The 15,202-nt window shown below is 39.2% G+C and overlaps 1 protein-coding gene across 1 annotated transcript in view; it reads right to left on the bottom strand.

Annotated features, from left to right (window-relative positions):
* The window catches only part of HS2ST1 (heparan sulfate 2-O-sulfotransferase 1), a 77,694-nt gene extending 62,541 nt beyond the window's left edge, over window positions 1–15,153 (bottom strand). Inside the window, exon 1 of the mRNA XM_071750613.1 lies at window positions 14,791–15,153. Coding sequence (XP_071606714.1) covers window positions 14,791–14,914 — 124 coding nt within the window. The 5' untranslated portion in view covers window positions 14,915–15,153. The remainder of the gene's footprint in view (window positions 1–14,790) is intronic.
* Between the last annotated feature and the right edge of the window lie 49 nt (window positions 15,154–15,202).

Here is a 15,202-nt window from a genome sequence, read left to right as displayed (position 1 = left end):
ACTTCAGAAGCATGCAAGTGAGGTGTGGAACAAACACCTGGGCAGAAATAGAGAAGTCACATTTGTATTTTCTAGAGAAGCTGCAGCAGCCTGGGTAAACATACTGTCTCATTCAAATCTAACTCATGTAGCTTTAAACAGGGTAAGGGAGACTAAGCAGTTCTTTGTCAGGAGACACAAGGATACCAATATAGTTTTTCTATCCAGAATAGTTTTTCCTCAAATTTATATTAAGAGATACCAAGTTTAAACTTGAGCACAAACAGTGGCTTTTTGTACACACACAAGCTTATAATGTCACATAACTTGCAATATATTCAACAAGCACACAGAACGAATAGACAGTCTGTATTATTTCTACATTGGTGTTGCTTGGTCACCATGGATATTTTTAAAACTACTTGCCATTGGAAACATGAAGACTCTTTCATTTACTTCCCCCCCCCATATAAACCAATTGGCTGTATATCCCTGGGACTCCACAGATAGGAGAGCAGAGGCAGAGGGAGAAGTGTTACTGAATGTTTCCATGCTTGATGGCCATTAGTGGCCCACACCATGACTACTAACCTTCCCCCATCCTGTCATGTCTTGTGTTGCTATGAATCATCACAAGACCTCACAAGCCCCAACCCTGCCCTGCTTTAAGCACAGACTCTTTACAGTATGTGGGAAAATTACCTTCCCTGACAAACTGGTTCATGTGACTCTTACTTTATAGTCAGTACTTTAAAGTCTATAAAAGTTGTTCTGTCCAGTCAGTGGTTCACAAATTAATCTGTAAAATGGCAAAAACCTTAAAAAAATGTTTTTCATTCTAATGTCACAGCCAAGGCTCACAGAGCATAAAAGGGAAAAGCTCCTGGCTTGTGTGTTTTGTGGAAAGCCACGTGTGCTTTATTCATCCACTGGCTAAAACATTCAAGGCAAGAGATCTTAAATTCTCATTGAAAAATTCCACTCCTGCAGTCATCAGTAGTAAATGTTCTTCTTGGATGTTCAATTTTAAAAAATACTTACAATACCCTACCCCATAAAAGAACCCCACCAAACACAATAGTTACTTCTATGCTAAAACAAAGTTTTACTTTTTATCAACCAATCATGAAAGATACTGTCATTGCATAATTTTATTACAGCTACTGTAAAATACACTACTCACAAGACTGCCATCAGAATTGTTAATATGTGAGCTTGCCACATAAAATCCTCAATCCTCATACACAACACACACCATGTTCCCATACTCCTCCATCTTGTCCAGCAGGCAGTAGCTTGAAAACTTGTCATCACAAAATGCTATATATTAACTACAGGAGGAAAATTATAAAGCTGCTGCCTAAAATTACACAAAACAACAAGTTGAGTCAAGCTTGAAACTAATGCCTTTCTGATCCTTAAATATCACAGTATTTTTAGTCAGATTCTTTGTAACAAAGGTTTTGCACAAATGAAAAAGAACTATCTTTTTTAAGGTTTTAGGTTTGTATTTGGTTAACCCCTATCAGTTGGTAAGGCTTTAAACTACCTGGTAATTTGCCTGATATGTGTTTGTACTTATTTGAATAGACATTTTTCTACAAAGAAGGCAAATATTTTTTACAATTTAGGTCACTAGTTAACTGGAAGCTTATAGAGCAAAGGTTGAATGATTACCGGAATTCGTTGAGTGTTTTTAGATACTCTATTCCATCAAGGGCAGAAAATGCATTCAAATAAATCCTTGGGAATCTAAGAAGATATTCATATAGGTTTCTCTGGAATATTTATTATCTATAAAGTCCCACCTTGTGTTTCATTTACATGCACATCCTTAACATATATTAAGTACATTAAAAATTATATAGAAACAATCACAGTATTTTATATCCCTGCAATACATGAATACTTGACAAGTTTTGTTGCTTAAGTATCATGTTGCCAGACACTTAAGTATTTTCATACTTAAAAAGCACATGATATAAGTGCTATTTTTATTTCCATATTGTTTTAAGATGGCATAACAACGACAGGAAGCAAGTCTAAAAAAAGTTTAACGTTTTCCAACATTCATTCCTGAAAACCAGTACTTAAACCTCAGATAACATTTCAAACCTTTTCTCATAATCTCCAGCCAAACAAATATTTTGTATGTAAATTTTATAGCACCACTTGAAGGAATTGACTACATCCAATTAGCTATTAGAAACCAATACATGTTTATAACTACAACCTGGAGAAGGTTCCACCTGTCAAAAAGCATGCATATTTAATATTTACATAAAATCAACACTAATGCTCCTGGAAAATATAAAAATGGTCATTTGGTTTCTAAGGGCTTTTTTCCATGGCTTCGAACAAGAACAGGAAGAAAGAAAAAACAAACCTCTTTCAGTATGTTAATTTCTCTTTCACACGTTTTTTCTTTAAACTTGATACGTGACTAATTTATTGCCCATATCTCTTTCCTAATTCTCATATTAAGACTGCCTTCCCATCTGCACTATGCAATCCCACATAAGTAGGCCCATAAAAATCACTAGAAACAATGCTTTAGGTTGCTCCAGTGACCATAAATGTTTAGAAAAACACTCCCATAAACATGTTAGCAAGACCACGTTTTTCAAAGTATGGTTTGGAAAGCATGAGCAGGAAAACCAGAAGAGGATACATCTAAAAGTTTTACTGTTTGATTTATTGCTTCTTTCCGCTAAACTACCAGCTCAGTTTTAGGATGGTTTTTCACACCAGAAAAGAAGGTTTAATAGTACTGCAGAGGGTAAATACAAAGCAGTATGAATCAGAAGCAAGCACATTTTCAGACTGCTAAGCGAGAATGAAGCCAGCACTGAAAATAAGTGTATTCCTCAATACTCTCTGCCTTTCTACTTGGACACAGACTGGGGATAGCTCACACATGAGAAAGTTGAAGTGATTCTCCCGAATACATCTTTCTTTCTTCTCATTTCCACTCTTCAAAAGTTTATCTTTGATATTCTCCTTTAAGATTGGATCATGTGCCTTCAAGATAAATTTGCCCGTAGGTCAAATGCATTTAACATGCCTCACGAGTATCTAAGGAGCCTGACAAATATCCTCTACCAATATTTTCTGGGTTGAATGAAGGGGTGGCTGTCCTTTCCTGTCCAGAGCCAACATATGCCACTTCTGCAGCTTAAAGCCCAAAGTGTTAAACTTAACTGAAATCAAGAGTGTTTTAACTTCATGCTCCATGATCTGACCTCTGCTGGCAGAGGAGCCAGGCACACCTTTGGTTACCACCCTGGCTAGCAGTGGGGTGGTAGTCTCTCTCCCACGAGAGTGCTGGGCAAACAGCATTTTATATCACCACTGCAAACTTGGACAGCTCATCTGCTGGGTCTTTTGGTCTCCTTTGCACCTCCACAACTGACAGCAATTTTACTTTATTAACCACTCAAAAATCTCTAGTGAAAATTTCAAAACTTTGGAGTAGGTGTTGCTCTACCCAAATTGCATGGAAAAGTTTTTACATAACCCTAGGTACTATGGAGATTGAAAAATTTCAAAGATAAAAGAAAGTTTGAACCAGACATGACCAGACTTGTCCTCTGCAAGTCTGCATATGACACCAAGCTGAATGGTGCAGTCAACATGCCAAAGGGACAGGATGTCATCCAGAGGGCCTGGACAAGCTGGAGAAGTGAGCCCATGTGACTCGCATGAGGTTCAATAAGGCCAAGTGCAAGGTCCTGCACCTCAGTAGGGGTTTATCAGTATAAGATGAAGATGATGTGATAGAGAGCAGCCCTGTGGAAAGGGACTTGGGGGTGCTGATGGATGAAAAGCTGGACATGAGCCAACAGTGCGTACTTGCAGTGCAGAAGGCCAATGGCATCCTGGGCTGCATCAAAAGAAGTGTGGCCAGAAGACTGAGAGAGGTGATTCTGCCCCTTTACTCTGCCCTGGTGAGACCTCAGCTGGAATACTGTGTCCTGCTCTGGAGTCCTCAACACAAGAAGAACATGGACCTGTTGGAGAGTGCCAGAGGAAGGCCACAAAAATGGTCAGAAGGCTGGAGCACCTCTCCTTTAAAGACATGTTGAAAGAGTTGGGGGTGTTCAGCCTGGAGAGGAGAAAGCTCCAGGGAGACCTTAGAGCGGTCTTAGAGACCTTAGAGGTAACCCTCTTCTAGTATCTGAAGAGGGGCTACAGGAAAGCTTGGGAGGGACAGTTTTCAGGCGTGTGCAGCAACAGGACAAGGGACAATGGCCTTAAACTAGAGCAGGGTAGACTTAGATTAAACATTAGGAAGAAGTTCTTTAATATGCAGGTGGTAAAACACTGGAATAGGCTGCCCAGAAAAGTGGCAAAGGCCTCATCCTTGAAAACATACAAGGTGAGGCCTGATGCAGTTTTGAGCGACCAGGTCTGGTGGGAGGTGTTCCTGCCCACTGCAGGGGGTTGGCCTAGATGACCTTCAAAGGTCCCCTCCAGCCCAATGCATTCAGTGATTCTGTGACAGTGTTATGTTTAAATATAAGCTTCAGCACTTATTTCTGGTCATTCAACCTTTGCTTTTGGCTCAGAAAGCAACTCCTAGAGGCAGTTCAAGGACTAGAATTACTACTACTAGCCTAAAAGAAAGCCTGGGATTCTGGTACTTCTCAAAGCAGGAATCACCTAGACTGCTGCATACCTACCAAATACACAGACGACAAACCCTAATTTAGAATATAAATGAAGCACTTTGCCAGAATTTTTCTACTTTTTGTTTTACAGATCAATCAAACACAATTATGACGAACACACTTGAAGAAAACTTCAAATCTTAATAAGATCCTGATACAGCATGGAAGCTTCTGCAAGTTTTGTCTTCTCTCAAACCAACAGAAGCTACACAAGCAGCACATTAGAATTAACAGCTTTGAGAGCAAAAGGAGGGAAGCACAGAAGTATTTGAAAAAATAAAATTTGTTTTAATGAAAGACAGCAGTAAAAATATAGAACATTCCAATTCCTCCAAAATTATCATACTCCAAAAGGTCATTTTGTAGACAAGAACATTCTCTAAAAAACAAATATACATCTACTACTGAAAATGGAGTTCAAAAGCATACTTAGTCCAACCCCATTTGACACACTTTGAAGTCATCAGATTGGACAGCAAGATCTAATCACTTAATCATAAGACAGCAAAGTATTTATTAGGTATTTATCTTCAAAAGCTTGCCTTGTTGGCAGTATCAGCAAAGTTAACACAAAATAGTTAATTTGCCTAAAGCCCTATTTAAACAGGCTTAATTATTCTCAGATAAGCACAAGGGCTTTGTAAGCATCTTTTGTTTGGCTTTTTAAAAAACATACATAAAAAAAAGGGAGACTAACTATAAGACATTTCATGTTCCCAAAGGCACTAACTTGATTAAGCAAAAGAATTTTAGTGCTATGGTCATCTCAGTACAGTTCACAGAATAGTGTAACCAATATTTTTTCTCACTTCTAAGAAAGCACATTGCTGAAACTTTACTGACCAATGAGAAAATCTGACATTTTAACTTTGTTTCCAAAAAACTGCCTCCTTATAAAAAGATTTTTTGTGTACCCAGTACAAAACCACATCTTCATGAAGTGGTCCAAGTGCGACTGTAAAGGCCCTGTGCTCAAGAGTGTTTTGGTCAACAGGCACATTACAGTATTTTTGCCCTAATCCTTCAGTGTGGGAATAAAACTTTTACCACAGATGACAATAGTGAGACTCAGCTTTTGTAAAATTTAAACCTAATTTTTTACAGGAATAAACAAAATTGAAATTAGATCTTGCAAAATGTTATTTTCTACCCAACAGGCATTCAAGTGCTAAAGGAGTCAAAAAGACTGTATTGTTCTCTTCCGGAGACACTTGTTGGTCTATTTACCATGCCAGAATAAGATTCCATTATTTTCATGTCCTACTTTTTCACTTTGTTCCCTTTTACCCTAAATTTGTAAATCCTTCCCAGAATTACAGAAATCCTTTTGCTCAGAATTAATGATGGAAATCAGCTCAAACGTAATACAGTCAACTTCTGATGTCTTTTCTATAAAAACCCATTGCAAATGCCACATGTTGCATCAAGAGACTTCTACTTCTGAAAAATCTCCTTCAAAGCCCCCCACAGTGTAAAGAAATAAAAATATTTCAAAGAAAACACAGATAATAATTTATATTAATAAAAGATAATAAAAAATTATGCAATTTTTCTTAATATGTTCATCAACACCAACATATCAAGAAAAGAAGATAATGGAAATAAGAGAAAGTAGAATGATACAGAAGGAAAAGATTGAGGAGAAGAAAAAAAACCAAAACCAAAAACTAGATTTTCCTCTCCACTTCACAGTAAATGAGGGGAACAACCATAATAATTGTACCATTGTTCAGTATCTCCAAGCTCCTTCAAGTTCTTAACAGTCTTTTTTAACTTTTTCAAAGCAAAATGAAATGCTAATGCCTTTCAATGTGTTGACCAATAGGGATCAGTTCTATACTACAACAGTGGAAAGTATATACCACAGGGTGACCAATATACATATAAATATTATATTTATTATAAAGATATACATTAAAAATTCATATATATTCCTCATTATTCCTTTTGTGTGCATTTTAAAATATATATTAAAAGACAGGAGAATAAAGTAAGGCCTTGTGAGAGAAAAAAGACTACAGAAGTACATGGGGAAGATACGTGTTTTAATTTAAGATCCCATTTTATCTAAGATCCCATCCCCAGACTCTTTCCAGTTTTACAGCAATTATGCACAGGGTTTGCATAAACACTTCAAAATCATCAAAAGTTGTTTTATCAAAACAGCACTTAAGTTTTACATATGTTTCAACACAAATTACTGTTCAGCATTAAACAGCAAGTTGATAAAAAATAAGGATGTCAGCTGTCATTTAAACTCTAACCGGATGCAGCAAGAAAACAGATGTAAAGGACGGCAGACAAAGACTGGGCCAAAGTGATGGATAGCTTCTTTCCAAATACTTTTTGTAATTTAATTATCTTATTAATTCTCTGGCTCTTCTAGACTCCTAGCAACTCATGATGAATTTTATTACCACTAGAAAGCTTGAATTATAACTGTTATAGCAGTAATGTTATTGGAACCACGAAGACACAAGGATATTACAAAGGACAACAATAATACACTGACTACTAGAGACAATAAAAAGAGATGCAGATGTAGCAGGGCTTCCTGAATACAGTACCTCTATGGTGAAAATATGTTCTTAATTTATAGCCATTAAAAGCAAAACTTCAGCAATAAATTAATTACTTGGGAACAAACTGACACTCAATATGAAGCCAGACCATGACCCTCAAAGGCACATTGGCAATTAGTGATGTCTTGATAATCAGCATTTTCCTATCACAAAAACCCCCACATGTACGTGCAACACGAATGCTTCTACAAGTATTGAAAATTTATACTGTTAGTGAAGTTGCCTGGGCATACCAACTATACTACACTAGCAGGATTTTTAATACAGGAAAATACTGATGGGAATGCCAAGTGGAGGGACTTCAGTTCTCCACAACTCAAAAGGTCAAGCGGAGAGGAGTTGGGGGTTAAATAAAGAACCAACTGACTCAGTTCCAGAAAGAGAAGAGGTTGGCTTCTCTCTCCTAAGCAAATGAAGACTTCTCAGAATGTTGTCTTTCTCAAGATGCTGAGTTTTGAACACAAGAGCTTCACAGGGCCACAAATCTTTAGGGGAGTGGGCAAATCTAACATAATTGATGGCTTAAGCATGACAAAAAGTTAAGGTTTTGAGTAAGACACTGCCTTTCTCTGGTCTACATAACAAGTAGGACAGATTGCAGCTAGCTCTCTGTACATATTTATGAAGTGCTGCAGCCAGCTGGACAAATTTCAAATGCCTCTCTCAACACTGGACTCCTTTTAGTCATTTATCTTTTATTTCTGGTTGAAAAAATAATGCAAATATATGTAACAGTTCAACTATTCTTCTTCAGTATGGCACTCTCATTATGCTTGCTAAGCTAGTCTTTTAGATACAGAAACAGATAAATACCACCACATTTCAAGCAAAGCACCTCTATTTTAATACTGCTTTGACAAGCTTTGTATACACTTCAGAGAAGTGACAAAAAATTACAGATTGCACACAATTAGACAAAAAGGTTGTCTTCTGACCCAATTAAGTAATAATACATGGAAGGCTCCATATGCTAGGAGCATGTATTTCCTAAAGTAGACCAAGAACCTGAGGGAAAGAATTCATTATTATAATTTATAATTTTCTCCTTGTACTCAGAACTGGTGAAGCTGCACCTCCAATACTGTACTCAGTTTTGGGTCCCTCACTACACAGACATTGAAGTGTCTAAAGAAGGGCAACAAAGCTGGTGCAGGGTCTAGAGCACAAGTCTCAGGAGAAGCTACTGAGGGAATTGGGGTTACTTAGACTGGAGAAAAAGAGGCTGAAAGAAGACCTTGCTCTCTACAGCTACCTGAAAGGAGGCTGGAGCAAGGTGGGGGTCTGTCTCTTCTCTTAAGTAACAAGTGATAGAAATAGAAGAAACGGTCTCAGGTTGCACCAGATGAGGTTTAGATTGGATATTAGGAAAAATTTCTTTATTGAAAGGATTGTCAGGGATTGGAACAGGTTGCCCATGGAAATGGTTGAGTTACCAGCCCTGGAGGTTAGTTAAAGCAGTGCTTGTGGTGCTGAGGGACACTGTTTAGTGTTGGACTTGGCAGTGCTTGCTGATGATCTTGAAGGTCTTTTCCAACTGAAACTGTGATTCTGTGATTATTAGAAGACAAGACAAATCTGGGCAGAATTAATCTAACAGTGAGTGACTCATGGCTGCCAGTCAGTAGATATGTAAATGATTTGTTCATGAACTGTTCAAATGTCCCTAACTTCAACAGCCAGAGGCAATACAAAGCTGTGTAAAAAAAAAAGAATCCAGCAGGAAATATGTCAGTTTTCTGAAAAAGGAAAACAAAAAAATCTTAAGACTTATTTCACTTCAGATGTACATGACAAACTGGAAAGCAATCGTTTAATTTGTTACACCAGCTCCAAAGTTTAAGTAGTTTAACAAGGGCAGGTTTTGTTGTGTTTTTTTTTTCCTTAATAGACATACATTTTATATGTTCGTTTATATTCATACATATGCACATATACACACATAAAATGTGCATCCCATTAGTTTTAGTTTACTTGAGTACATAAAAGTAAATAAAGGCATTAAAAAAGGTTTTTCTGATTTCCACTAGAGTTGCCACTTTTCCTTTTAGAGTGCCAAGCACTTTACTGAAACCTTCTAGGTATTTCATTATTGAAATAACCTAATCTTCCTTCCTTTGTAGGAAAAAAAAAAAAAAACAACAACAAAACAATTATATGGAAGAACAGGGCTAAGAAGTCCTTTAAAGACTTCCTCCTGACTTTCTCAGCCTTGAACTAACTCCCTAGCTCATAGCTGCCATTACCAAAACTGTAATACTGCAACAATCCACAGAGATTATGGTCATGGCATTTGCAGTTCTCTGGCTGTCCAGCAAGTCATTTCTATCCTAAACAGCTGATTGTAGTTGTGGCTCTCCCAGGATTTCCCTGTAGAATAGTACTATATATCTTTATGCTCTTTATCTTCAACTTAAAAAGCTGAAGGGTTAAAAAGTAACAAACACAGAAAAGATACAGTGGCCAAAACCTGAATTTATCCAGTGGAGAATCTAGATAGAAAGCTGCAGTGCCAGACCTGATTATTACTTCATCCACTGCAGTCCATGGCTGAGGGACTGGAGGCATATGCTTCATCTGACTTCTCAAGCCCATTTTCATGTATCACAAGTGCCCTCAAAATCTAAAAAAAATATCCCCTTGCCAGGTAACTCTTCATAACAGCACCTGCTACTAACAATGAAGGCACAGGCTCTCCCTGCACTTCGTCACTCAAACCATTCTCAAACCTATTTCACTAAAAGCGTGAGGCTCACAAACTGGCTACAATATTAAGTTTCCCATGTGCAGCCTTCCGGAAGAAGAAATTCTAAAAAGTTGGGCCTCTTTTTTTTCACTGAGATAAACAAATCAACATGTTGAAGTGCCAGCAAAACGGGGTGAAATAAAGCTTCAGAGTCCATTTGCAAGTCTGAACTATCTTGGTATGTGCTTGAGAACACGCACAGTTCTGTATTAATGAACATTCAGACATTATCAATTTCATAGCAAATGCAACAGCATAGATAAACAATAAATAAAAAATAATTAATGTAATTTCTCTCTTTAATACTTTTGAATGGGAATTACAAGCATAATATAGTAGTTTGAAAGTTATTCTGAAGTGCCTGGAATGACCAAGGGCATGGTGAAGATGAATGGTGATGGGGAACAAAACGAAAAAGTGTGATAGGACCAGCAAGAAAAAGTGGAAGAATGTTTCACAGGCTGGAGATACTCTGAGGAAGCAGCAGAAAAACTCTTACTTTAGGAAACCTGGTACCCAAGAAAACAGCTTCTGAAAGAATGCCTCGGGCTGCTAAGTGGAAAATAAAAACTACTGGACAACAGAGCTACATTTAAAAGAAATTCTAGAAAATTATTTGCATAGCTGTGTGCAGACAGAACTGCCAGCAGTCACAAACTACTCTTTATAAATGTAGTTGAAGTACAAATAATATACTAAGATACCATGTTATATGATGAGGGATGAGTTAAGAAGTTTTCTGAGGGATGTTCCAAACACCTGCAACTGCCAGGCCTACTGACAGGAGATATAAAATTTAATCATTGGAAAATAATTAAACTTCAAAGAACAGTGGTTTGTTAGGTACTTGAACAGTGCTTAAAAGGGTACTTGCCCAGCAAGGGCCACAAGTACTAGGAAACTACCTCAAAGGTAATAAAATAAAGGTGCAATCAATTAATCATTGATTAAGATTTCTTCCCTGGGGCTAGGGAGAATTTCTTTCAAATGACACAATTCAAGATGCTGAACTAACACATAGGAGCTGGAAGTTTGTTTATCACTTAGCAGGAGAAATACTCTCATGGTGCTGCTAACCAGTTTTTCAACACAATCAGAAGCAATAATCTGAAACAGCAATAAAGTTGTTCAATCCTTGCTCTCCTTGTTATGATATACTATGTTACTCAGATATGAGCTGTTTTCAAAATCCAATATGCAAGTATCACTAAACAGCTAGAAAGCAACAGTATTACTTCATTTATACCCCACAAAGACTAATCCTTCCTCATCTGCTACCCTCACCTTCTCTGATCAATCCTACAGACTCTTCCTTGAATGAGGTACTGTCTTCCCATACACCTCTGCCCAACTATGAAGTGATTCTAGTACTTGCTATTGTAGTATAAAATTAATTAAACAGAAGAACTACAACACATATAAACTTCCCTCTTCTCATCCTTCACATCATTAAAAAATTTTGGGAAGAGAAGAGATGGCTGGATTACTTCCATCTGGATCAGTTTTTGACCCAGCTCACCAAGAACACCAATGTTGGTGCAGGAGGTGGGACAGCACATGTTTAATTCCTGCTCAGAGGAGGCTGAGGAGCACCCACCCACCTTCTAAACAAAAAGAAGGTGGCGAGACATTATTTCTGTTCCAGAAGTGACAGTGCATACCCTCAACATTTGACTTTCACATGCAATATTCTCTATTAGGCCTATGCATTCCTAAAGCTAATGGCTAAGTACCTATACCAAGCTTAAATAAAAACATTAAAGTTCTTACTAACAACTAGGGACAGCTTACTCTGGAGAGAATGGCAGTTCAGCTTCTCTGGCATGCAAACTTGAAAAAGAATATGAAAGATTAATAGCTGCATGTATAAATCTTACCAAAAAAGTACTTGAAACTCTCCTCGTGATCTCATCTCTATAAACTATTCGTAAAGAGCTTAAGAAGTCTAACAGTTGGAGATAATACAATGAGGGTTTTTATTTTCTAGATTTTTCAATTAGAGAATTATCTTGCATACGATACAAAAAAACATGAGTTTACAAATACCTTTTTAAATTATATTAAGATTGTAATAAACTCATCACAGAGAAAAAGAAAAAAAAAAACCAAACATGAGCATTTGTGATGGTTATTTGCTTCTACCTCCTGTACTTCTCAAATTTAAAAATGAAAGTTTGCCAGGGTGACTGAGTTTTACCTAAATAAAGGCTTACAGGAAGAAAGGTTCTCATTTTTTTTCACACAGAAAGATGCTCCAATTTCATGTTATAGCCAATATATTTTCATATGCTAAAGTGAAATTAATCCCGTCCTGATTGTCCAGTACACAAAAAAGAGTGGCTCAGATATGAAAAAATTGGATAAAATTATTTCTATCAGAAAGCATGAATATTATTAGAACTGCTGAGTGATTGAGAAATTTTTATTTGTTAATAAATCTGAAATCATTCAGTTTTCACAGTCATAGGATGATTCATTTCCCAACATTACACTTTATCATCTGATTTAGCATAGTTCAAAACCTAATATCAAGCTATATTACAAGTCTCATTACATATTAAGTGACCACTGAAACACAATTGAAAGACAAAAAGAACTACTTTGTCATTTTCATTAAATCACAGCCTCACTGACTTCTCACAGACACACAAACACACACCAGTCCTTTGGGGAGAAGGGAAAAAGAGGGGAACTCAAGTGCTTTCGACAACTATTTAGTTTGTTCTGAGAAAAACATCTTTCATATTACAGCTCATCACCAACCATGATGGTAAAAAAGTTCTGTAATGAAACCTTAGCACTTCCAAGTCATAAAATACAAACTAAACACGTACAAAGAGACATTTGAGACAGCTTAAATACTTCTAACAAAGCACAGTCTCGTGTTAAAAAACTGAAAAAAGTACTAGAGTACTGCTGTTGCAGAAAGCCCTTCTTCCCCTTCTTACACAGGTTTTAGATAATCACTAGTAAGTTTTTCACAAATCAAATCCTTTATTCATGCTTTTGATAATTTTTACAATACTTTTCCCTTCTCAAGAAATAACAGAAGCCAGCAATCAGATTTTTGACCCAAAGTAGTATGAGCTGTGTATTTTAATCCTCTAAATATATAACTTAGCCATGTCCATTGCATATATATTAGCCAGGAAGAGGAAATTCTAACAGCAAAAATCTTTATTTTTATGCACATTCTGTTAATCTTTTTATGCCAGGAGGTAGATTTCCATGAAGTAACATACACTGTCAGCAACAAAGGCACTGAAGCCACTGGTACCAACCAACCAGTTTAAAACAGACACACACAGAATTTCACTGAATCCTAAATAGTATTTCAACACCTACTTGAATTATCTTCCAATTTAGTTTATTTTCTTCTTCAAATTTTTGTTTACAGTTATTGAGATCCTGCAAAAATTACACCATGATGGTAACTGGTACGAACTTCCAGCTGAAAAATATGCAGAGTAAGAGCACCCTGTAATTCAAACAGTCAACCACTGCCATTTCCAGCATTCTAATCTCTCACACCCAGTTCAGAGGCAGCAAGGTAGAAAAGAAATGCGGAGAAGTAAAACCCCCATGGCACTGACACAGCTCAACATTAAGTTATGCCAACTCTGGCTCTGCCAGAAGCTCACTATTAAGACTTCCCACGACACTCAAAGTCCTATTCTGGTTTTAACACCAGTGTGAACATGTCATAGGCTCTTTTCTACCTACAAACTTGAACCCTTCATGGTCTTAATATCGTAGTACAGTCAAATAATATGAGAAAACCAATCAACAATGTCTGCAAACCAGCCCCAGCACTTGGATACGCCAGAGGTCTCTGTGCTCTGTTTTTACACTTCCTAAGCACCACAAAGTACTTCAGAAAGCTGGTTTTTTTCACATTCCTGAGAGCCTTGCTTAAGCCATGTAAAACCTATATAAGCTCTGCAGCCTTACATACAACAGACAAAGTAGTAAGCTGTTGCTCACCAGGTGGATAGTAGCCTAGAAAGGTCTTTTTAAAGGAAAAAAACAAACAAACCAAAATAAATCCTACAGATGAGCTTTCAAGTTCATCATTATTCTGTTTAACTACAGCTCAGTGACAGTCTAGCAGATCGCCAACTACTCTCAGTAAACTACAGAAAACAAAATGACAGTAAGACAAATTACCCATTTGTGATTAAGAACAATGTCTGTACCTTCTTTTCCTTCCCCCCCCCCCCCCAGTGTTTTCGTTTACAATGCCAAACCTCAGTAAAACGTTTGGAGCAGAAATTAAACGTGAAGAAGATGCTTATTCGTTACAGCAGCAGAACGAGACTCTCTCTCGGCACCACTCCTGCTTCTCCTCTCCCTTTCCCGGCGCCCGTCAGCAGGCACGGCCAGGCCACCGCTGCTCCTCATGGCTTTGAACACCGCTGCTCTTTTGCGAAAACCCATTCAGACACACTGCCAGAATATTTACCTTTCCCACACCGATTTCTCCGAGGTCTCCTGATCCCGCAAAGCACACATGCCAATGAACTCAAAGGCCAAGGCTGCTGCCTCTCCTGTTGACAGCCCCTTCCGCAGGGTCCCCCGACCGGATTGATCGAGTCCTTTACCGTTTCGGGCACATGAACCCCAGAAGCCACACGGGAAAAGCAGCCGCCGGTGCACGGCCCCCGTCCCGGCGGCACACCGGGGAGGGATGAGCCCGGCCGCCCGCCCTCCGCACCCCGCCGCCGACCCGCTGCCCGCGCTGCCCTCTCCCCCGCCTGCCGTGCCCTAACCCCGGCCCGCTCCGCCCCGGTCCCCGGCCGCGCCCCGCCGCGCTCACCCAGCTTGCCGCGGGACTCCTCCAGCTTCTGGATCTGGTTCTCCAACAAGAGCACGGCCACCCCGAAGACCAGCACCGCCAGCAGCTGCAACTTGGGCGGCAGCATAATCCTGAGCAGCCCCATGAGCAGCAGCAGCAGCTCCGCCCGCCCGGGATCACGACATAACGCGGGGCCCGGCCGCGGAGCCCGGCGGGAGCCGCCGCCGCCGCCTCAGGGACGGCGCGAGCAAGGGGAGCCGAGGGGCGCGCGGCTGGGGCGCGAGACAGGGCCCGCGGCCGCTCTCACATCGCCCCGCGCGCTGCCCGCGCGCCGCCCGGCCCCGCGCCCCTCACCAACCGCCGCGCGGCTGCCACCAGCGCGCCCCTGCCCCTCCCCCCCGCCTGCGCTGCTCAGCAACCGAACGCCCAACTG

This window comes from Heliangelus exortis, chromosome 8 (genome assembly GCF_036169615.1).
Source record: "Heliangelus exortis chromosome 8, bHelExo1.hap1, whole genome shotgun sequence".
Classification (NCBI taxonomy): Eukaryota; Metazoa; Chordata; class Aves; order Apodiformes; family Trochilidae; genus Heliangelus; species Heliangelus exortis.
This window is presented reverse-complemented; position numbering and strand designations above follow the sequence as displayed.